The sequence below is a fragment of the Crocodylus siamensis genome, chromosome 2 (genome assembly GCF_052110815.1).
Source record: "Crocodylus siamensis isolate JL-2025a chromosome 2, ASM5211081v1, whole genome shotgun sequence".
NCBI lineage: Eukaryota > Metazoa > Chordata > Crocodylia > Crocodylidae > Crocodylus > Crocodylus siamensis.
This window is the reverse complement of record NC_143396.1, coordinates 218,986,433-219,009,094: the sequence shown is the minus strand read 5'-3', so window position 1 is coordinate 219,009,094 and position 22,662 is coordinate 218,986,433. Positions and strand designations below refer to the sequence as shown.

Genomic DNA, 22,662 nt, shown 5'->3' with positions numbered 1-22,662 from the left:
GCTGCCTTTGTGATATCACCAGAAGGACTGGTGATGTCGTGTTCTGTTGCTGGCAACTGATGAGTGGGGAAGCTGTGTCCAGTCTGGTTCTGCATGGACTGGCCTCAGCAGGGCTGGACTGCATGGAGGACATGAACCTGTATTTGCTCCTTCTGTCTCTCCTCCTGGCAGCTGTACTCCCTGTGCCTGTGCCCCAAAGGTAATGTGACTTACACAGGTGTCCAACTGCCTCTCCCTGTCCTAGAAATGTGTGCAGAAGGCCCAGACACTAGCTTAGCTGAGCCCATACTCTTCCCTAAGCAGCTAGGGAGCTGTGTACTGTATTATAGGGGCTGCCCAGAGCTCAGTCCCTAGTTAAGGGAATTACTGTCCTTGGCTCGGGGAGATGATTGGCTTCTAAGTGTGGCTCAGAACGCATGTGCCTGGGCAGCCTTTCTCTAGAGCGGTACTCAATCTCTCTGTACCATGACCCATATACAAACACCAATGGCCAGTCCCAACTCAGTGCCCCTCACTCCTGACCTGCTGCCCTCAGGCCCCAGCTTGCCAGTGGGTGGAGCTGTGTGTGGGAAATGCGGTGGGGGGCTGAAACTGCCAGCCTGCAAGGGAAAAGCCATGGTTTTCTATGTTTTTCTCCTTTAAAGGAGAATCCATTTTTCAAGTTTGTTGATCCATTTTTAAAGTTTATTCATAACCCTTTCATATTCTTGTGACCCACTTCTGGGACAGCCCATGGGTTGGGAAACACTGCTCTAGAGGGCCTGCCTCTTGCACTGCATGGTTGCTAGTTGTACCGGCTGTGCTCCTTCAATGAGAGGAGCCCCTGTCCAAGTCACCATTCAGTTGCAAGTAGGCAGGTTATGTTATATGCTCCTTTCTAGGACCTCTGGGTTTAATCTTGGGGGAGGGGAGAGGGTACAGCTCAGACCTGGGGAAGAATGTCTGAGAAAGGGATGAGTGTCCAATAAAGAACTTAAAGGGAAACCACTTGGGCGGCCTCAGCTTCTGCTGCAAGGAATATCTCCAGCCCCATTCTGCAGGCTTTTGCTTTCCTGACTCTGCACATCCCTTGCAGGCCCAGCCAATCCATTGCTGAGGATTTCTCTGCTCCCCTGGAACTCCCACAGCAGCACTTTGGCCTGGTGGATGGTATGTACTTCTTGGGCAGCTGGTTGGGTATGTGCTGCAGGGAAAGAGGTTAGACAGGACCCCTGTGAGGCAGGGAGGTGGAGAGCCTGGCTCCATTCTAGACTTGCTGGCTGCCAGTCACTGGTCTACAAGGAAAGGAAAGGAAAGGGAGGGCTGTTGTGGATCAGTGTTATGATCCTGTCACTCCACACTCGGCTTCTCTATAGCATTCCTGCTCCCAGGAGTAAAGACGGGCCTGCCAGGTGCCTTGTCCAAGTGTGGAAGGGTTCTGTGAGAAGGGGCTATTTAAATCTCCAACGGGACTTGGCTTTGCCATCCCTAGATGTCTGGGCCAGTCTGTTCCCCAGACAGTACAGTCAGAGCCAATTGCAGGTGAAGAAAGCTGGCCTTGGTCCCTGGACTGCCCTCAGTGATGTAATGGCTGTCTCACCAGCTAATCCAGCTAACAGAATTAACCTCACTTAACACGGCACTAGCTGGTCCCGCAACCCTGATATCTAGAGCTCAGCCTGCTCCATATAGGTACTCAAGAGATCTGACTGTCATGGTAGCAGTCGCACTCTGCATGCGGCTGGCCAGGGATCCAAACTGCATCTCTTTCCTCTTACTCCTTTTCCATATCCAGTTGCTAGGTCCAAGGGAAAGCCCTCAAGAAGGCCGCTAAATCCATTCTCTTCTCACTACTGGTGGTGAATTCCCCTCCCTAAAAGAAGGTCAGAGCAGCTACTGTCTGCTCCCATCTGAGGTGGTAGCATCTGCTCTCTGGTGGGTGCTAGCATGACAGTCCCCAAGTGTGTATTTCGATGATTCTCAGAAACAGTCTCTCCCAGAGTAGGGGTATGCACGCAGTCTTCATGGATCTCAGCAGCTCCCAATCTCTCTGCCCTTCCACAGATTATGGCATTAAACCAAAGCGACTGCAGTTCCTGACTCAAGAGACTCGGGCACAGCCCAAGGGCCTGTACCAAGCACGCAAGAGCAAACGGGATGAGCCAGACATGAATGAGTATAACTATGATGCCAATCTATGAGCTACTAGGGAACATGCCATGTTGGGGTTCCCGCAAGATGGGGGCTGGGGGCCAGGTCTGTAGGCTCCACTTGTTTCTTCTACTGCTGGAGATGAGGTTGTAGCTGAAGACAGAAGTCCTTCAAATTTATCCTTCCCTTTCTACAGGTTGTGCATCTCTTTTTGAGTTTTGTGGGGATCCCAGAGCCCTGGGTGCTAAAAACTGAGACTGCTACTGCTTGGTGCTAGTTGTCAGAGCAGCTGCAGGCAATGATTCTTGATCTCCCCTGGCTCTGAGGAGTGAGGTGAGGCCAGCAGGGCTGGGGGCTCTCTGAGACACTACAGGTGATCAGGAGAGAGTGGGGTGGAGTAGGACTGCCCAAGAAGCAGAGCTGTGACAGGAGTGGGTGACACACAGAGAAAATGTAGCGCAGCTCCATGAAAGGTCAGGTTTAATAGTTGTTACCATCACAGTGGATCCAGCTGGAGCACAGAGACCGCTGGCTGCAGGGAAGGGTGGGGCACTTGCTCTATTGCTCTCAGCACAGCTCACTGCCAGCCTCAGCCCCTTCTCCCCAGTCGTGCTTCTTTCTTCCATCCCCACCCCCTCTGCCCATCAAGGGGGACAGCTCCATCCTGGACATGGGGGACTCGCATTGTGCTTGCAGATGATGCTCCTCAGGATGCCTAGCCCAGCTCAGGTGGGTCAGAGCTGCTCCCCTCAGCCCTGGTACCTGCAGCTGCAGTGGGTGGGGGAGAAGCAGGGGCACCATCCCACCCCCCACAGCTGTATGAGAAGGGGGCAGGGGACTTCCATGCCTCTCTTCCTCCACTTCCCAATAAACAATTAGAGTAGGGAGGGCCTACACACTCCTAGCTCCTCCCTGGCTGCTCCTTTAAGCAGGGAGGGGAACAGGCCACCACCATGTCTCGGCATAGGCCAGGGCTAATGCCTGGAAACCAGACAGCACCTTAGCCTGTCAGGGTGGGAACAGCAGGGTGCTTAAAAGCCAGGCCCCTCTGTAGGAATTTCTGGGCCGAGTCCATCTCCCTCTTAGCACCCTTCAGCTGGGCCTTAGGCTTTCAGCAGTAACTTCTCTTTGCCACATGCAGGCCCCTTTCCCTTGGGAGAGGGGGACTCGGACATCTCTATTCCTTGCACTGGTTCCTGTTTGCTGCTGATGCTGCAGCTTCTTGGTGTGAGCTTGCCTTGACCGCAGAATTAAAAATCAGCCCACGGTGGGATGGTGGCAGGAGCGAAGCTGCGTGCTGGGAGGTGCTACCACTCCAGCGCTTGGGGGAGAGGAGCATGAATGTTCTCCCGTCCATTCCACTGGGCCAGCAAGCAAAGCCTGGCCTGTGCTGGGGCCAGTGCCCCTAGCCGCATGCTTGCCCCTACCCCTCCAGGGCCCCCCTACCCAGGCATGCCCCATCCTATGCTGTCACAGCAGTGCCTGCGGCATTGATGCTTCTTCAATATAATAAACTAAGAGTATTTTACAATAAACCCCATTTCTCACCCTTCCCCCCTCCCACCCCAAGCCCCCAGCCCAAGGAAGGGGAGTCCTGAAAAGTCAGGGGGAGTGGGTGTGTGCTCCATGCACCAAGGGAACCATCCCCAGCTTCACTCCTCTTTCTCCTCCAGTCTCAAAGCAGCTTGTCCATGCACACTGGGGAAGAGGCACGTTTGCTGGCCCTGTCTGTATGGGAGGCGTTTGGCCCAGCCCCCTACTCCAGGTAGATGTCCTCTGTGGGGCATGTGTACTCCACATACTCCTTGTAGAACTGCTGGAAAGCCCTCCTGCAACAGACAAGAGTGGAGGAGCAGGCTGAGGAGGCGCCACCACATTGGGTGTGAGCAGAGCCACCAGCCAAGCTAAGTGCCCTTTGCCAACACACCCTCTCTGTTACTTGCTTTCTCTCGCTTATCAAAGTTTGAGATGATAGGCTCCCAGCCCTTGGGTGAATCCAGTGCTTTATTCTCATAGATCCCTGGAAAATGGTGCTGGGAAGGCCACTCAGATGTCTTCTAGTCTAACCCCTAAGGTGCAGGCCAGGGTTGGCCCCTGCTGTCTACTCTGCCAGCCCAGCTGGAGGATCTCCAGCGCAGCAGTCTCTTGCTCTTGCCCTCCAGGAACAATTCCTTGGTCTTCTAGATCTGGTGCTCTGTGAAGACTGTGTTAGGTGTCCTGTGCCATAGAGGCTGGCTTGCTTAGCCAGGGCTCAGTTTCAGTGCTGTCTGGGATTGTGCACTTCAACTAGGAGCAGCTTGGTGACTGACTCCTGGGAGTACTGATGCAGCCCTCTCCCAGGGCTACTGGTGATTGTACAGCCCAGAGTCAAGAAGAAGACTGAGCCTATTGCTGTCTGGGAGCCCTGGATGCTTTGCCTCTCTCCCTGTGTGAATGACTGCGGTGCAGGGGAACCTCAGCTTTGCAGAAAAGGTAAACAAAGTTGTCTCCACAGGGGAGCGGATGCCAAATATCCTTGAACTGTTCACCTGATATCTCACAACAAAGAGGACATGGCAAGAACATATTAGAAAGATAACTCCATGTCTCCCCATGGAGTTGTTGAGATGTGTCAGGTTAACTACAGTGTTTCACCATGGGGAGCACCACAGCTTGTGGGAGCACTGGCTACACAGAGGGAGGCACAGAACATGGGTTAGAGAGCTGCTGTGGCCATTAAACTGTTTTGGGGGTGAGATGGCTTGCTCTGGGGATGAAGGGAGTGGGGTTCAGAGCCTTCCACCTTTAGGCACTAGTTCCTAGCCCAGACAATAGCAATCATAACATAATGCCTTGGCTGTTTGGGGTAGAACTCTCCTAAAATCACTAGCTGGGCTCCTTTCCAGCATCCAGTTTCCAGAGCCATCACCTCACAATTGTCTCTGCTCCTGTCCCTAGAGAGGACAGCAGCTCCAAGAGCTCCTCTAGGCAGCACCAGGCTGCCAGGAAAAACGCCCCCCATGATTCAGGGGGAGGCAGCAGTGCCCCAAAGCAAAGCCCAACCCCAAGGTATAACTTCTGCCCTGGAGGAATGAGCCACCCCTTCCTCCAAGCCACCTGCAACTCAGCAGCTCACCCTACAGACTCCGCAAGTGGCTTGGTAGACTCCTCAGAGACAAAGACGTGGCAGGAAAATCTATGGTCCGCTGGGTGCTTGGTAATAAATCCAAAATACCTGGAAGAGGAGAGACAGGAGGTGTGAGGCTGCAGCAGAGACCAGGCACCAGGCTGCCGGCCATCCAGGTGGCATGGGCTGTTAGACCAGCAACACAAGAACTTGGTCACTATCTACAGCAGGGCTCCCTTTCCCCTTTGAAGCAGGAGGGGACCTGGCTCTTCTGAGCCTGGAGCCTGGGGAATGGAGCTGGGCTGGGAAGTCTAGGAGAAAAGGGTCTCAAAAGGTGGTTTATACAAGTGCCCAGCCCTGGGGAAAGGGAAATGGGGATATTTCCCCAATAGGAAAAATGTTTCCACTGCCAAAAGTTTCAACTTTATACCAATTGGGGCAATAGGGGCTTTTTTAGCAGCCATGGCCAAGGAATCTATGGCACTCTGCACAGTCCTGTTTAACCTTTGCAGCATCCTGGAAAAGACGTGGGTAGACAAAGAAACTGAGGCATGGCAAAAAATAGAACTCAGGAGTCCTGACTCCTGCATGACCAATGGACCTGCTCTCAGGGAGGCATACAGATAAAAGGACATGAAACCATCATGGGTGGGGGGCGTTTCTAGGTTTAACATATCTAGAGTCACCCCTGTCCACACATCTTCATGCTATGGTTGGGCTTGGCTGGCATCAGCACAGCCACCCTCCACCACTGGAATGAACAAAAGGGCTGGCACTGTGCTTCCTTTTTTGGCCTCCACTTGCACTGGCCTCTGTTCACCCCTGCCCTGCAGGCAGGTCTGTCCCACTCTCCTACCCATGGCTGGGGCTGGATCTGAATGGCAGCAGCAGCAGCCCTCTCAGCCGACAAGTCCCACACTGCCCTCCACACCCTGCCCACAGCTTCAGGGACTCCAACTCCAAGAAAGCTTCCAGCTCCCAGGACTCATCCTGGCCCTAAACTGGAGAGAAGGTGGGCAGCTTCCTAGTCCAAGCTTCCCTCCCAAGCAAAGTGTATGGGGGGGAGCAATTTGAGGTGGGGTACCCTCCATCCAGGAGCGGGCACAGAGGCCCCGCCACCCCACAGGCACTCACTTGTTGTTCTTTGGATGGTACCCACAGAAGGAGATGTTCTTCAACTGGAAAAAATGGCTACATTTGTTTCCCTGTGGGACAGAGAAAGGAGCTGTCAGATGTACTCTGTTGCTTCCGATGCGGGGCTGTCTCTAAGGGGCATGGGAGTCAGATCGCTGCCCATCTCCCTCCTATGGACATGCATCCATCAGACTTTTGTACTATTTGCAAGGCAGAGATTCTGCTCTGGAGAGGCCTACAAAGGGCAGCAACAACCCATGGGCTAGAACCATCCCACAGGACCTTTGGATCCAGCCTACAGACACAATGGGGGTACTCGATGGCTGGGATGCCATCTGTGGGCATTATCCATTTGGCACTGTGGGGACAAGCACCAGTTGTGGCAGGGTCCTAATGTCTCCCTGCCTCCAATTCGGGCTGAATCATTCCAGCCCACAGCTAGATGAAGTTGCCTACCACTGTAATATAGGGAAGTGCTGCCCTGTGAGGCATGGACAGGGCCAAGGCAGAGGTCCAGAACTGGGGGCATGTCAGGACTGAGCTGCACGGGCAGAGCTGTGCGCAGCCAGGATTGGAACTTCCGGGTGCATTTTGTGCAGGGACTGAGGGCCACAGTCAGAGCTGGGCTGCAGAGCATCAGTATGCCCAGTGCCCAGCTCTGAAACCACACCTTCCCCTCGAAATTTACCCTTTGCAATCTGCCATCTCTCCTCCTCACCAGCCACCAGCATTAGCCACCAGCACAGCATTTCATCTAGCATTTCAATCAGCTTTCACATGGAGGTGCTCAGCTCAGAGGCAGCAGGTTTGTCTACACAACCTCTGTGTTGCACCTGGGAGCACTGCTGTGAATCACACCCTACAAACTTGTTCCCACCCTGTATGTGGCAAAACCTAGAATGGCGGGAAGCTTGCAGTATTTTTCAACATGTGTCAGTAAGCCCTGCTATGACAGAAAGCCCAAGAGCAAGTTCTGGAGCTGTGCTCAGGGCTCCTTTAAGGTGGTCATACTCATTTCGAAGGCAACCCAAAGGACCCACATGCTGAGCAGGAGGGAGTGGCAGCATGTAGAATATGGCAGCACCCCCATGAACCTGCTGTAGAAATCTCCAGGCCATTGCTTACCCATCAGAGTCCATCAAGTTTTCCTTGCTGAAAAGGAAACCTCAGCAGAAAACTGGATGGAAATGCATATTTTAAAGGTATTTAATAAGTCACTCAGCCCCTGCCATTTACAACGCCCTGATCAGCAACTGGAGGCTTTCAGTATGAATCAGTTTGAGAACAATACGGCAGCATCCCTTAAATGCATTTCCAACCTAATGAGAACAATACAGCAGCATCTGTTAACTGCATTTCTTACACAATGAAAATCCCTGCCCTGAGGCCCAGTGGCCTTGAATTACTCTAGCAGGGCAAATGCATTCCTATGGGAGGGACATGGCTCTCTGAATAGCTTTGTCCAATGGCCTAGTCTGGCTCTGTCCAGCTTCATGCAGGCTTTGTGGAGGCTACTTATGCTGAACACTAATCAGAGGCCTCCTGTGCCCAGCTAAGGAGCTTTGCTGTACAGATCCAGAGTGCACCACCCAAAATAGTAGCAGAAGGGCTTACAGGTAGCTCACAGATACTCAAAGCCATGCAGCTCACAAGCAAATCAGGCCAGGAGTGTACTCAGCAGTGAGGAGGTTGAGCAGGGCCCTGGGGCATGGGTCCTGCTGTTGGTGAGAGCTGGGAGGGGGGCACCCTCTATATAGATTTCAGCTATTCAGATGACATTTCTGGGACACAGTTCCAACAGTGAAGATTTGCATATATACATATATTTGCAAATGAGTGATTTGCACATATGGATACAGGTTTCCCTTGCTTTATGCAGGTCCTGTATGTGCAAATTTGCTCTTATGCAATAACCCTTTTTATACCAAAAATTCATTATATGCAAGGTAAGTTTACTCTTATGCAATTGGTCCTTGCTCATTCTCTGTGACACGTTTCTGTATTTGCCATCCCCATTACAGTAACATTCACCACCACCCTGTGCTTGTATGTACCGTCTGCTGTTGGCGAGTGCCAAAATTGTCTTGTAAAAGTAGTAGAAATGGGTCTGGAGGTCAGCATAGTCAAGGTCTTGGAACATATCTCTATTTGTTACATTGTAAAGAGGGTTCCCACTATGCAAATTTGAGTTATGCCTTTTTCCTGGAACACATATACAGCATAAAGCAAGGGAAACCTGTACTGTCTTTACTGGGCAGAGAGAGATGGGAGGACGATGTGCTGGCCACAATACTCAGCTGGAGCAGGGGCAGGCCAAGGTGCGGGGGAATGGAAGAGAGGGGCAGCCAGCAGATACCTTGCCGTGCTCCTTGGCATCGTCAGACTTCACGGCAATCTTGACTCCACGCACACTGATCTCCAGGATACAGCTGGAGGGCGGGTTAAAGTGCACAGTGAGGCGGCGGGTGGTGGCAATCTGAGGAAGATGAAGGCACAGGCTACAGAAAACAGGTAAGTACTCACTGCTTCCCCACCTTCCTCAGCGAAGGGTCTCTGCTGGTGCCTAGCTCACCCCAGCAGGCACTTGGTTCTTCAGGAAGGAAGCCACCTCCTGCTCCTCAGGGTGGGAGGTGTCTCAGCATGGGATGCCCAGGAATGGGGACTACTGTACCTTCTGCATAGCTGCGCACAGCACGTCGTTGCCTTTGTGATATGGAACTTGGACTGAGCCAAGGAATTTCACCCGGAACTGATCCACCCAGTCGCTGTTCTTGGTCAGGGCTGGGGAAGAAAATCGCAAGGCAGGGGAGAGCATATGAACCCACAGAGATGGCATTAGAATGTGAACACATGCATGCACACACACTCACATGTATGTATATGGCACCTGGGCCCAAACACATGGCTTCTAAGGTCTAGAAAGTTTCAGCCCAGCTGGAATACAGGGCCCAAGGCACAAGGCTCCAGCACCATGGACAGAAGCTGGCTAGGTCTCTCCCTGCTCCTAAGCTGGCATCTTGAAAGCAATCAAGCAACTTCCCTTAACTACAATTCAAACCCAGTGACAATGCCAGCCCTGGGGCCCAGCAGCCTGGAATTACTTCAGCGGGACAAGTGCATGCTCTTCAGAGAGACTCCTCCCTCTCCATCAAGACTGGCATAATAGCCAGCTGCGGCTCAGGAACAGCCTTGAACTTCAGCAGCAAAGGGAGTGGTGTGGGCCTGGGCTGAGGGGCATGGGCAGGGCAACAGAGGTGGGACTGGTACCTGTTATGTGGTCAGGATCCTTGGTGACTTCAATAGCATAGTAAGCAGGGAAAATGCCACGGTCACCCGTCCTCATGTTATAGGCCTCGTACCAATAGTCTTCTGCCTGCACCTCCACCAGCAACGGGTCGTCCACCTCCAGCTCCAGCTCATCCGCATGACGAGGGACAAACCTGAGGAGGGGGGCACCAGCACTTTGTCAACTAGGGGCATAGAGCCAACACCCTGACTATTGTCTAAGGACAGGGTGAGGGGTGATGACTGTGCAACAGATACTGAGGGAGAACAGTGACCTTGGAGCTAAGCAAGTGGCTTGACTTTAGAGGGAAGAGCCTGGTAATTCTTACTGACCAGAAGGGCAGCACAAAGCCACAATGGAGACGTACTGTCAGCCATAAGAGTGCCCTCCCCTACTGAATACTCCCTATCTAAGCTGCTTTGGAGGTCTCCCACCTCAGGAGTGACGAGCTTTGAAGCTTCTTAGCTTCCAAGTGTGGGCTGTGAGGCACAGTGGAGGTGGCCAACACCACTGTCTGGGATGGCTGGGTCCTGGTCTTCCTGGGTGAGTGCTCTGGGTAGAAGAGATTGTTTGCTTAGGAGGAGAGGATATCTGTGCTCACCTGAAAACAGCACGGTGAGTCTGCTCCTGCTCCTCCCCATTGATCATACAGGAGAATAGCCCAAAGGATTCAGCACCTGTGAATGCAAAGGGGAAGGCATTGGGTTTTGTGGGGTTCCTCAGTGGGCAAGGAAACCTGAGTTCCTGAGGGCCACCCCTGGTAGGGGCACTGGGCTCAAGACTGTCATGTCAGTGCTGCTCTGTTTCTCACTCAGACAAACCCCATCCATCAGCAACTCAATGGGAAATAGGTGTCTGTCAGAGCTGCCCTGCTCCTCACACCCTGCCAAAGACCACAGACCACAAACAGCTCCAGCCCAAGGCCACAGCCCAAATAGTCAGCTTCCTAACAGCACAGTACGCTCCACCTCAAGCTAGCACTCCTGCCTTGCAGGGATCCCTTGGGAGATGTGGGAATCCAGTCTCAGAACAGGACTCACACCTGGTTAGTCACCAAAGCAGAAGAGATTAATGGAGACATCGTTGTGTGTATGTGTGAACACATGTGTGCGTTTCTGGAGAAGGGATACTAGGAATGTGGTGGCCAATGGGGTAAATCTGGGCATATGGAGGGAAGTTTACTCAATCACCCTTCCCCTAACTTACAATGAAAAACAGGTGATTCTCTGGCTGAGAACAGAAGGAGGAACTGGATGATGCCACAGCAGTATTTTTGAGGGAGCAGGTAATAGAAGGAATATGGGATGAGAGACCGTCTTAGGAGGGTCTCTCATTTGGGGACCATATGAAGCTCACTGGTGGGGCAGCTGTAGGGCAGAGCTGACATTCCCACTCCTAGCACATTCCCGCAGAGGGGTACATATCCACCGGGGACCAGTATCACAGGATGGCCTCTGGCTAAGACATGTTAGTGTGGATGCTGGATAACACTTAACCAAGACAGTCATGCCCAGTGAAGATACTCTATTATTGAGTGCTCTCTCAATGAAATAGGGATCCTGCTGTGTCCGGCACTATGCGAAGAGATAGGCATGCAGCCCCTGTGCCAAAGGGCTTCTAAATAGAGTGGAGAAGAGGAAACAGAACCGCAGAGAAGGACCACGATTCTCCAAGGCCATGCAAAAGCTCAACAGTAGAGTTGGGTCTAGAACCAAATCTCAGAGGATTTCCCTGCTGGCGAGATCTGGAGTATGGTTGAAGGAAACTAACTGTTTGTGCTTCCACCACTTCATTCCAACTGGCTGAAACTCCAAAAGACTCCAGTCTCTAGTGAAGATGGAGCTGTGTGATGTCACCCAAAGGTTGAGTGATGTCACCCAGTAGCTTCCAACCCTTCCCAAATGAATCATCAGTGGACGGTGCCAAGGCCATGTAGCACCAGGAAATGCTAGTGACAACAGAGTTCAAGGAAATTGCTGCCTCCAAGCCACCAACAGAGCTGACTGTCAACACTTCCTGGAAATGAAGCTCTATCTGCATCTGACCTCACCCATCCTCTCTTGCCCCTCCGCCTCCATCTCTGGGGGAGAATTACAGAAGAAGGTGGGGAGGACATTTCAGAATCAATCTGGTTGGTTTGCCACCCTCATCTCCTCACAGTCCTCAAGACTCAGAGCCACAAGGTGGGAGGAGAGGTGAGGAGCTCTGAGAAACAACAGCCACAAATGAGGTTTGTTGCTCTCCTGGGAAAAGACCAGAGCCCAGTCTCAAGCTGAAGGGCCTGCTATCTCACCAGCAATTTCCTGCCAGCAGCTCTCAGGGTTTGCATGGCTAATACAGTCTCATTAACCTTGGGGTAGAGAAAGAGAAATCACAGACCCTGTCAAACAGTGACCTCTGGACACCTCTTGCCTACACTGCTCCAGAGCTCTGCCAGGCCATATGACTCCCAGCGTGCCAACCACTCAGCCTCACACGGGGGTGTGGGAAGGAGAGAACAGGATCACCTTGCTGTACAGTGATGGAGCCCCCACTGCTACCCATGCCCAGTCCTCCCAGGAGGCAAAGGAACCCCCTCCTCCCCGGCACTCACTGGAGGAACGCGCTCGGCCGCTCATGAAGACGTTGAGGAACTTCTTGGAGAAGTGGATGTCCGCCTCTGGGGTGGAGTCCTCAGAGAGGCAGACTGAGTCACGCTTCAGTGCATCCTCCTCATACTCCTCGCCAATGGCGGACTCATAGGGCGAGGACACACAGTTGTCATAGACAGTGGTTGAGTCGCTCTCATCGCTGTAGCCTGAGTAGCACTGCTTCAGGCTGACCAGCTCCAGCTGCACGTTCTCATCCACCACCAGTGTGTACTTGACCGAGTCATAGGAGAGGGCACTGGTGTCAGAGCTCACCGAGGCCCGCTGGAGGCTGCGCCCAGGCCGGTAGCCACCGTTGCTGCCACTACATGAGGTTCTGGGCAGGCTCATCTTGTCAGGGGAGGACATGTAGTCCAGCACCTCATCCTCCTCGCTGATGGAGGGGTTGGGCTTCCCCGCCAGTGCAGGGTAGCTGGAGGCATCGACGTCAGAGCTGATGGACATGCGGTTCTCACTGGACTGGGACAGGAACGGCTTCTCGGGCTCCAGCGGATCAGAGTTCTTCTGCACAGGCGTCAGGTAAATCTCCTCGGTGGCCTCAAGCCTCACGTCCGTCTGGTAGCGGATACGGTCCCGGTGAGCTTCCGGCCCCCTTGTCACCACCACCACACTGGGGTTGTGGGGTGGGGGCCGGCCCATGGTTTGGTGTTTCTCAGGTGCCCGGGAGGAGGCCACACAGGCAGGGGCAATCTGTGTGGCAGCCGTGCGCCGGCATGGGCTCTCCGTGGACGTGCCTCGGTCTTTGGTGGAGGTTGTGCTGTTTTGGTGATTGACCTCATCACTCAGGCAAACGTGGTCATGGGGAGGGGTCTGCTCACCTGGGGGGGCAGGAAGAAAAAAGGAGAGGGGCATCAGGTAGCCAGTTCCCGCATGCAAGGCGCCCAGGGGCACTCTGGGTTGGGTTATAAAGTATGGAAACGCCCAGAACATCTAATGTAATAAGAGCTCCAGTGCACTGGGGCTGAGGCTGAGGATGAGGCTGCAGGCCTGAGCAGACTCCCCAGAAGGGCCCTTACCCTGTGCCAGATGGCCCCACTTTATCCAAATGACACTCTCTACATCTCAGCAAGAGCCAGTCACCACCAGGGCCTTTCCCTGGGCTCTCCTGCTCCCCACCACCAGGGGAGTTATCCATGCACCAGGGTTGCTGGAAGAGCATCCCTTCAAAGCAGACTGTTTCTTGATCTGAGCCAGCAGTTCAGAAATTGGTGCCCAGACCAGAGGGATTTTGATCCTAGCACAACTTCCCACTATGCATCCAGCAGCTTGTGGACAACTGTAACACTCGGCCCTTTGGCACAAGCCAGAGGGTCAGGGCACTTGAGGATGCAGGACTGGGCTTGTCCCTCTGAGACCCAGGCACCAGAGAAACTCCCAGGAGAGAGATCCTGGGATGGGAGAGAGCAGCCCCTGCTGAGAGCCTGAGACTCACCAGTTTTCAAGGGGGAAGATGACCGGGACACCCGCTCCTGCCAACTGTGCTTTTTCCCAAGAGAGTTGTTATTCAGAGTGTCCTGAGGGAAAGAACAAAGCTGCCTTGTAGCTGGAACAGTAAACAGCGCATGGCACAAAGGCATCCCATCCCTCCTCCAACCCACCACGCTGCTGCCCTAGCCTGCTCACTGCCAGACAGTTATTTTCTGTCTGCGAGCATCAGGGGAGATGGTTGCTCAGGGGGATCTACCAGCTAATCTCAGCTGCTGGTGCTGCTGCTGGGAAAGTTTGGGTCATAGCTCAGGGGTGAAACCCCAGCATAGGAGGGATAGGCCATAAGCAGAAGAGCCTCACCTGGAGCCCTAAAATAGATTAGGGGGCCCCCAGAGATTTTATTATCCCCTTGCAGAAAACTTTGTGCCCATCTCTGATGCAACACTGTGCAAGCTCTCTCAATTACCCACTGCATGCTCTCTCCTCCCCCTAGCATTAGCTTTGTCATCTGCACTGCCCCAGGACCTGAGGAGGGCCCATATTCTGGGACACTAAAACTACTAAAGAGTATTTTCTCCTCAACTTCTGAGCCCGTGAGGCAGGTCATGTGCTTGGTAATGCTTGGCACAGGAATCTCTACATACTGAGTGTGTGACCTGCCATGTATGGGACCCTTAAGGGCACAGTGTCAGGAGAAATGTTGGAGAACACAGCAGACAATGTTATTTGGGTAAAAGTGATACCTTTTATGAGACCAACTGAATAGTTGGAAAAATTGTTCTTTTCAAGTTTTCGGGCACAAGCACCCTTCTTCAGGCATAGGGAGAATCTGCTGGTGTTTGCAAGCACCCTGCAAAACATCAGCACCCGTGGGCTTCTGCAGTGCCCCTGACAGCCTAGAGGGCACAGCCTAAATGACACACACAGGCCAGGCAAGAGAAAACAACCAAGCTGATCATGGGTGATGTTGTCGGGGACCTGGTGCACATTCCAGTGAGGACAAGGCCTCCTTCTGGAGCTATTCAGGGAATTGGGTTGATCCAAAGCATTAATCCTTTTGCAGCTGCTATTCCTGCATGTTCTAGACACAGGCAGACAGATCCTGTGGTCCCCACTAGCTATACCTGGGTATGTAGCTGACAAATTCTGAGGGCACTCAGACAGTGGGGTCTGCCACAAGGAGGTAAATTGTCCAGCCGGGTATCCCCCTCCCTGGTCCGACTAAAAGGCCCAGCTAGCCCCAGGTCAAGCTGTCCAGCATAGTCTTGAAGGCTCTTTCTCAGTCTAACAGCTAAGGAGAGGACTCCACATCTCAAAGATAGGAAGTATCTGGAGGTTCAGCCAGAGTGTTCCCATCGGTGACACCCTGCCCTATTGCTCTAAAGATTTGCCTCCACCCCTCCCAGGGCTTCAGACACCTGTGAACATTACCTATCTGCTCTACATTTACCCACTACTGAACCAGCCTAGCCAGATAGAGGTCCTTTACTCCAGGCCAGGTCCAGGTCCAGGTGTCTGAGATCTCTGGGAATATAAGTTCAGCAGTGACTGAGGTGAGGTCCCCCCAGATGGCTTTACCTGTACTGCGATGTGAAGCTTCAGCACACACAGTCCTCAGGATCATACTGCTGATTTGCATATCCTTGACACTCTTGGCCTATTTCCTGCTCCTCTTTCCCATCCTAAGCCTTGAGTCTCTCGCTGGTGCTTCTGTTCCCCTGGTCCCCCTCCAAGGGAGGATCTGGCTTTCAGGCTATTTTTTCCCAACTACAGTAGCTGCATTTCTCCAGCATGAGGGTTTTAATTATTTCTTGTACATGTATCCAGCCCATATGAGGCCCTTTGGCTTTTCTTGTGACCTCATCAGGTTATGCCTATAACAATTCCTTCCTGCCCCCTGGGAGGGATTCAGTTCTCCTGGGGATCTTCTCACTCTACAAGAGCCTGAGCTGTCTGATACTTGCCTTCTTCCTCCTTCAACAAGCAACAAGCCAAGAAAGGAGGGAAAGATCCCTCTGGAGGGGCTGCTGCAGGTTTCCAGCATAGTCTCAAAAGCCCCTCTTACACCAATGCAACAAATCAAGCTTCTCCAATTTGCTTCTCCATAGCTCCCAAAGACTCAACAGGATGGGCCATAAGCCAGCTGAGCTGCCATAGCAATCACCTCTGCCAGGACTTCTACACACCATGTGCTGAGCAGCAAGTGGCTGCTAGCCCCCACTTGTCCACTAGTGCACAAACCAGCTAGGCCAGATGAATTAACACAGCAGAAGCGGCCCATACAGCTTGTGTAGTGTCCAGGGAGGCCAGCCTCCAGTTTAGCATTATCTAGACAGAAAGGAAGCTACAAAGCATGGTGCAGGGTGGAAACCACATGTCCTCAAAGACCACAATCCAGTGGATATTTAGTCCCAACAGAAACTGGCCCATTCCCCTCCCAGCACTCAGCTTGCTTGCATTCCCACTGTGTCTGTGCTCTGCCTTGATGGGGAGAGGGGATCTCTCTGGATAACCCTCCCCTCTGTGTGGTGGTGTCAGGACAACACCAGATGGGGATCTGCTATGCCTGACACTCAGACCTTAGGGCCTGTGTCCATCCAGCAGGTGGGCCCAGGTGGGCCCAGTGCTCAGCCATATAGGGAGGGTGGGGACTATGGGATACGGACGAAAAGAGGGAAAGGAGTGTGGGCATAGGGTGGTCAGAGCAATGTCAGCCACCCCATGGCAATAGTTACTTGGATGCTCTGGGGTCTGTATCCCAGCCCAGCTCCCAGAACAGAGATGGAGAATGATCATCCAAACCCCTACATCCATGTAGGACAGCATCCACCTGGGAGGGAGCAGCTTACAGGGAGATGGGATGGCTCCCAAATACCAGAAGGGAGCCAATGACAAGAGAAGTGGTGAGAATGATTAACTTTGGGGGTGGAGGTGGCCTAGGACTGACATCAGGGTCTTAGTCCCCTTCTTGTCCAGTCCTGCCTTTGGGGAAAACACATACAAGTCTCTGCCCTAATCCTTCCCTTAGAGAGTAGGAGTTAGGTCACTAGCCCAGCAGGACACCCAGAATTGTCATCCTGCTGTACTGCAGCAGGCAGCCACACATCACTCCACTGAGCCACGTGTCGCACTGCACAGGCTTACAAGAGTGGTGATCCCATGACTTCACCATGTGGTCACTGGCAGGGAGAGGGGGGAGCAACATGGCAGCTAGCATGGCTAGGTGGAGCCCATGCATCAGGGTATTTGGCATGTAAGCACTGGGGGTTTACATAGGGAAGACAACACTCTTCTGTTAAGTGAATGGAGGGGGAGCCTGGCAGCGAGGGGGAGAAGGGTCCATGGCAGCTGGAGGCAACGGAACTGGACCTATGGATTGGGAGCCATCAGCACCGACTGTACCAGGAAGGAAAGTGATTGGGTCAAATTACTCATGCTGCTGCTGTCACCATCTGGCCTGAAGAGGCTCATCAACACCTGCTGCTCCTGTTTCCTCATCTATGTCCCAGGCTCCTGACTCCAGAGCCTCACTTAAGGCAGAACCATTTGGTCTAGTGATTCAGGCTCTAGCTTAGGACCTGGCTTTGATTCCCTGCTCTGCCACAGGCTTTCTGGGTGGCCTTGGCAAGGCACTCAGACTCTCTATGCCTCCCTGTGGCATGCTGAAGATATCTAGGTTAAAGACTGTGATGTGCTCAGCTACTGAGGTGATGGGGTCAGGCAAACACCTTAGATAGACTCGTAGAGAAGTAGGGCTGGAAACAACCTCTAGAGGTCATCTAGTCCAACTCCCTGCCTGAGGCAGGATCATCCCTGACCAAACGTCCTATACAAATCAATTGCCTAACTTCTTAGTGAAACCACATAGTCAGCCTTGACACAACATAAGACCTAACACACTGACCTGCCTCAGGTAAAGCAGGGGGACCACAATACCCTATGTCCTGCTTCTGTAAGGTTGTTAATATGTGCTCAAGAGATCCCAGGAAGACAGCCACAGCCCCTACTACAAGGGAAGACAAACCTCCCACAGTCCATATCAGTCCAGCTATGGGGTAAAATTATTTTCTGACCTCCAATATGGTGATCAGTCTGGACTTAGAGGAGAGGCCAGACCCTCTAGCCAGGAACCTCTGGCTTTAAGTCCCAGCAGCAGCACTGGCACACCCTGGTCAAAATCCCCAGCCTTTGCTGTAGCCCACACCCAATGTCTCTGAGGAAGGCTTAAAAAACCCTGATATATAGCAGCAGTGGGGGGAGGAGTTCCCTCCCAGCCCCTGTGGCAACCAGCACAGCTCAGAAGCATGGAAAATACCCACAGTAGAACATGGGCCTAAGTTACACCTAGATCATCCCTGACTAGCAGCTGTCCATCCTCTTTTTGAATATCTCCAGTGATGGAGAGTCCACAGCTTCCCCGGCAGTCTATTCCACTGCCTCACTGTTCTAATGGTGAAGACGTTTTTCTTGATACCCAATCTAGACATCCTCACTAGAGTCATGAGGCTGAATGGAGTCCAGGTGAGCTGGAGGGCATCAACAATACCAAGTGGCCTGAAGCTTCAGGGAGATGGAGAACAGCCAGGAAAGGGGTGGAGGACAGGGCTGCAAGGCAGAGCCACTGGGAGGGACCTGGGCCGCAGGAAAGTCAACAGATGGGGAGATTGCTGGAAGCTGGGGGCTGGATTCACCAAGCTTACACAGTATGAGCTAAAACAGCAAGACCTAGTGCAGGCACCCACACAGAGATACAGCAGCATCAGGAGACCTTGGTCTAGCTCCTGTCCTCTCTGCACCATCAGCTGCTGCCAGAGCTTTCCCACAACAACAGCTCAGCTTTGTGCAGAAGAAAGGATGAAGGCCCAGAGGTGAGTCTGCTAGGGCAATGGTGACCTGGGTAAGGTGCTATCTGCTGTGAGGATGCACCAGCCAGCCCCATCATAATGGGGGAGCAAAGTGAAGTGGTGGCTTCAATATGGCAGATGCTGGTGCAGCTGAGAGTGGTGCACCCTCAGGGAAACTCCCATGGGGAGCTGCACGTAGCTCAGCAGCTCCAGGCCCTGTGCTGCACAGGGTAAATGGGCCTGTTGGTGCCACCTCATGGGCAGTTCTGCTCCACAAAGCATCTGCGTGAAAACAACATCTGTCTGCCTCCAGATTGTGCGGGCCCGGGCTACTTATCCTAACTGCCCAGGCCACACTCTCCCCTTGAGGAGGGCAGCTGCTCCCTCACATGGAGCTTATAACAGCAAATCCATGGCAGGAGGAGTGAAAGAGGAGTCGTCATCTCTTCTCACAGCAGCTCTGTCCCCAAAGATGACTTGGCTCCCCTGATCCCCTGAGCCACAGCTAGAAGGGGAGGGGCGCTGTTTCATAGGCAGAAGCAGACTGCCCCACAAAAAGAGAGCCTCCCCTCTGCCCATTACTCTCCTTTCTCTCTCCCCCATTCCCTTTGGCACTAAGGTTCTGCCCCCCCAACTCAGGTATTGCTCCAAATTTATTTTCCTTTTGCCTCAATGAGAAGCCGGCAGCCTGAGCTTCCTCACAGCAGTTATCTACCCTGCTGAAGCTGATTGAAAAGGCCCTCTGTCACCCTCACTAACTGGGCAGATTTCTGCTCTTTCAAGCATCCTCCACAGTACTGGGTTTGAATGGGTTAACAGGCTCCAGCTGTCACTGCCAGACACGCCAGGCTCTGAGCCTGCCTGTCTGTGTCACTGCTCTGCTCACACAGGATCATGTGTGTGGAGGGGGGCCTGCCTGCTGCAGAGAAACCCCATCTCAGCTCTGCTTTTCAGGGCAGGAGGATGCTGGCTGGCCAAATTTGAGGCCAGAAACATCCTGGGACAGGCAGCAAAGGTATCTGGCTGCCACAGATGCTGCACATGGCACCAGTGACACTCTTCCCTTGGCTAGGAGCCCACGATGCCTTTCCCACACCCAGCCACATGCAAGAGGCCTCTGGGGACATGGGGCCATAGGGGTGGCAGAGCATGGCCACTCACAGGTACAGGAGAGGGGGGCAAGCAAGGGCAGGTCTGGGGAAGTATGCTGGGGGAAAATTAGCTTCCCAGCAAGTGGAAGAGCAATGGCATCATGAAGGATTTGACAGCCAGTTTAGTCATCCAGCTTCAGAGGGCCAGATGTCCCAGGCCTCTTCTCCCCTATACACACCCATCTGCCCCATCCACTCCTAACTCTCTGCATCTCCATCCTCCTGCTGCCCCCTGCACTTGCACTCACCCGCCACATGGTCCTGACAATCCCCTGTTTCTGCACACCCTCCCCTACACGGTCCTTCCCATCAGGCTCCTGCATTCCCACACCACAGGGGCATTCTCATCAGCCATATCCACAGGTGTCCCCACAAAGCCACTGCCCTGGTATTTCTTTAGGGATCTGCTTCCCCACGATCACCTCCTCATCCAAAAGAGAGGGGAGCTGAGCACCTGCTCTGAGCCGGAGGCTGACAGGAGTGTGCAGCAGTCCCCTGCAGAGACCCAGCACTCCCTCTTCCCACAGCTGCTAGGACCACTTGCATTCTCCTCACTCTCTTGCTGGTGCCCTTGGGTTGGTCCCTCACCACCCTGGCTCCCCTTCTCTGCCAAGGAGCTGCTATGTTCTTCCACTCCAGGAGGGAAGCAAGCTGCCAGTGGCACTCTTGAAGCCAAACCCCTTCCTCCTGCTTCCACTGAGCCTCCCTCTTTCCCTCCTTTTGGTGCAATTCTTCATTACCTAGGCATCACCTACTCTCACCTTCCTGAGTCCCATACATCTCGTCTTGGCCTGTTTCTCCACTGTTGTCACCCACAGTTCCCTGCTGTCCCTCCCCAAGAGACCCACCTCATGTGCAAAGTACCAGACAAAGTCAACCTCTCTGCTCCCTGAGAGCCATTCAGGCCTGCCTCTGGCTAGCACCCTTGGCTCGTACACCCCACTTTCTCCTCCACGATGTCTGTGCAGAAGGCTACAAAACTTACCTCCTCCTCCTTGTCCATTATGCTCACATGTCTGGCTGCCTCCAGGCTTTCTAACTGCTCTCCCTTTGTGTCGGGTACCAGCTGCACCTCGCATGTGGGGAGGAGAAGGCTCTCTCCATAGCCCTACTCTCTTCATTGCTCCTCCCACCCCCAGTTCCTCAATTGGAGAGTTAACATCAGCTGCCAGTTTCATGCTGCTGACACCCAGCACCACGCCCACTGACTACTCCCCATCTGTCACCCAGAGGAACACCTGCCTCTGACTTCATGCTCCTCAGCTGAGTGCCACCAAGATGAAAAATCCTTCTACTTGGCAGAAGCAGCCATGGCTGAACTACAGGAACTGATTAAAATAGCCTTCTGGGCAGCCCGCACCTTGTGCTGCTTTGCATATTCTACAGGAGAGATGCAGGCGGCGGGATTCCTGCCACTGCACATACATTTGCAGCCCCTCACCCTGAAATGCAGCCCCCTCTGGGGTGGAACAGCACCAGGCCCAGCACTTTGGGAGCAGAATCCTCTTGCACTGCAACTGCACATGGGATGGGGGCGGGGGGGCAGCAGAAGCACCGAAGAAGGAATTTGTACAAGACCCTGGGATTCACATCCTGCTGCTTTTAACAGGCACCACTAGGCAGGACCTCCATTTGGTACCTCACACAACAGACAGCGCCCCAACTCCACGCGTGAAAAGGAAGGGGAAGGGCATCCCTTACTGAGTTACCCACACTCCCTGCTGCAGCCCCTGGGTGTTCATTTTTAGCTCCCCCATTTTAGCCACATTCAGGCAAGACACTGTTGAGCTTGTGAGACCAGGAGGCTCATGGAGAGAAACAGCCCAGCTGCAGTCTTTAGCCCCAATACTCACATTCTCCTTCTGGGTGCAGCTCCCCAACAGCCGCTGCACTGCTTCGCCCTGCACATCATCCTAGCCTGCCCGCCCCTCCCCCTCCTGGCCCTGTGGACACCCTGCTCAATGGCTCATTCATGCATTTGGCATTTCATGCCTCATTTCCCAGACCTCTCTCCTGCAGCTTCCCAAACCCAATTCCAAACACATCCCTCCAATTCCCTTCCCTGCCAACAGGTGCCATCCCTCAAGCACTCCCTGGCTATGTCCCACCATCCCCCTCTTCTGTTGGCAGCTAACTCTAACCCACTGCACTAGACCTTCTGCCCCAATCCCCCCTCCTCTGGCCAGCCCCCTCCATTCCTCTCTTACCACCTCAATTGACTCAGCTATCACCCTTCTAGTTATAAATCCTGGGGGTGAGCAGATAAAAAATTCCTCAGCATGACCTGTGCGTGCCCCACTCCCCTTCAGGCAAAGACCCTTGTTCAGTCTCTTCCCCAGGCCAGCAACCTCTCAGAGTCTTACTCTTGCCACAGGGCTGGAAATCTGGATCCATGCATCCTAGAGGCCTATCTGCCAAACTGACAACCATCATACTACTCCCATACTACTCCCAGGGGATGGGAAGGAAGCAACATCAGGCTCATGAAGGGGTCTCTTCTACATGCTATGGTCTTAGCAGAGTTTGCAGAGCACCAATAAGTCTTTCCTGCCCCTGCCCCTACCTAGGCAGAGTGTGAGGCTGGCCCTAGGAGTGGCATAGGGTTCAAATAGCAGAGAATGCTGCCAGACTGGACTGAAGTCCATCAGAGGAACTGGGTGTGGTAGGGGTCCTGCATCCTCCTTGCCCATCCTGCCAACCTAGTAGGCTCTTCCTGCCTTAAGGGTTGGGCTTAGAGGCTGTTTCTTCAGTATCAAGTATTGAGTTGGCTTCCTGAGTGGGCAAAGACCCTGACTGAGCAGAGATAAACCAAACAGGATAAACCATTGGACATGGCTTGGAGGGGTCACCACCACTGACCCCCACCTCCCAAGAGCCTCACATGTTTGCAGGGGTTTAAGGAGTCATCTCACAGGAAAGGAAAATGCAACTCTTC

General features: G+C 53.4%; 2 protein-coding genes across 3 annotated transcripts in view; one reads left to right on the top strand and one right to left on the bottom strand.

The window, feature by feature from the left end:
• The first annotated feature begins 59 nt into the window (after positions 1 to 59).
• On the top strand, positions 60 to 2,180 carry FREY1 (Frey regulator of sperm-oocyte fusion 1). Its single transcript, XM_090034958.1, has 3 exons — positions 60 to 199; positions 1,076 to 1,149; positions 2,044 to 2,180. Exons 1-3 carry the CDS (start codon positions 60 to 62, stop codon positions 2,178 to 2,180), a joined length of 351 nt encoding a protein of 116 aa, XP_089891084.1.
• Positions 2,181 to 2,593: 413 nt separating this feature from the next.
• Positions 2,594 to 22,662, bottom strand: part of MAPK8IP1 (mitogen-activated protein kinase 8 interacting protein 1) — a 60,449-nt gene continuing 40,380 nt past the window's right edge. Inside the window, exons 1-10 of one of the 2 annotated variants that reach the window (XM_090033006.1) lie at positions 20,713 to 20,842; positions 13,737 to 13,818; positions 12,250 to 13,122; positions 10,258 to 10,333; positions 9,638 to 9,810; positions 9,042 to 9,151; positions 8,727 to 8,846; positions 6,371 to 6,441; positions 5,246 to 5,344; positions 2,594 to 3,959 (exon numbers count right to left, since the gene is read on the bottom strand). In XM_090033006.1, coding sequence (XP_089889132.1) covers positions 3,887 to 3,959; positions 5,246 to 5,344; positions 6,371 to 6,441; positions 8,727 to 8,846; positions 9,042 to 9,151; positions 9,638 to 9,810; positions 10,258 to 10,333; positions 12,250 to 13,122; positions 13,737 to 13,818; positions 20,713 to 20,730 — 1,695 coding nt within the window. In that variant the 5' untranslated portion in view covers positions 20,731 to 20,842 and the 3' untranslated portion in view covers positions 2,594 to 3,886. Of the gene's footprint in view, positions 3,960 to 5,245; positions 5,345 to 6,370; positions 6,442 to 8,726; positions 8,847 to 9,041; positions 9,152 to 9,637; positions 9,811 to 10,257; positions 10,334 to 12,249; positions 13,123 to 13,736; positions 13,819 to 20,712; positions 20,843 to 22,662 lie in introns of those variants that run through there. The other variant, XM_090033005.1, reaches the window with a different exon arrangement.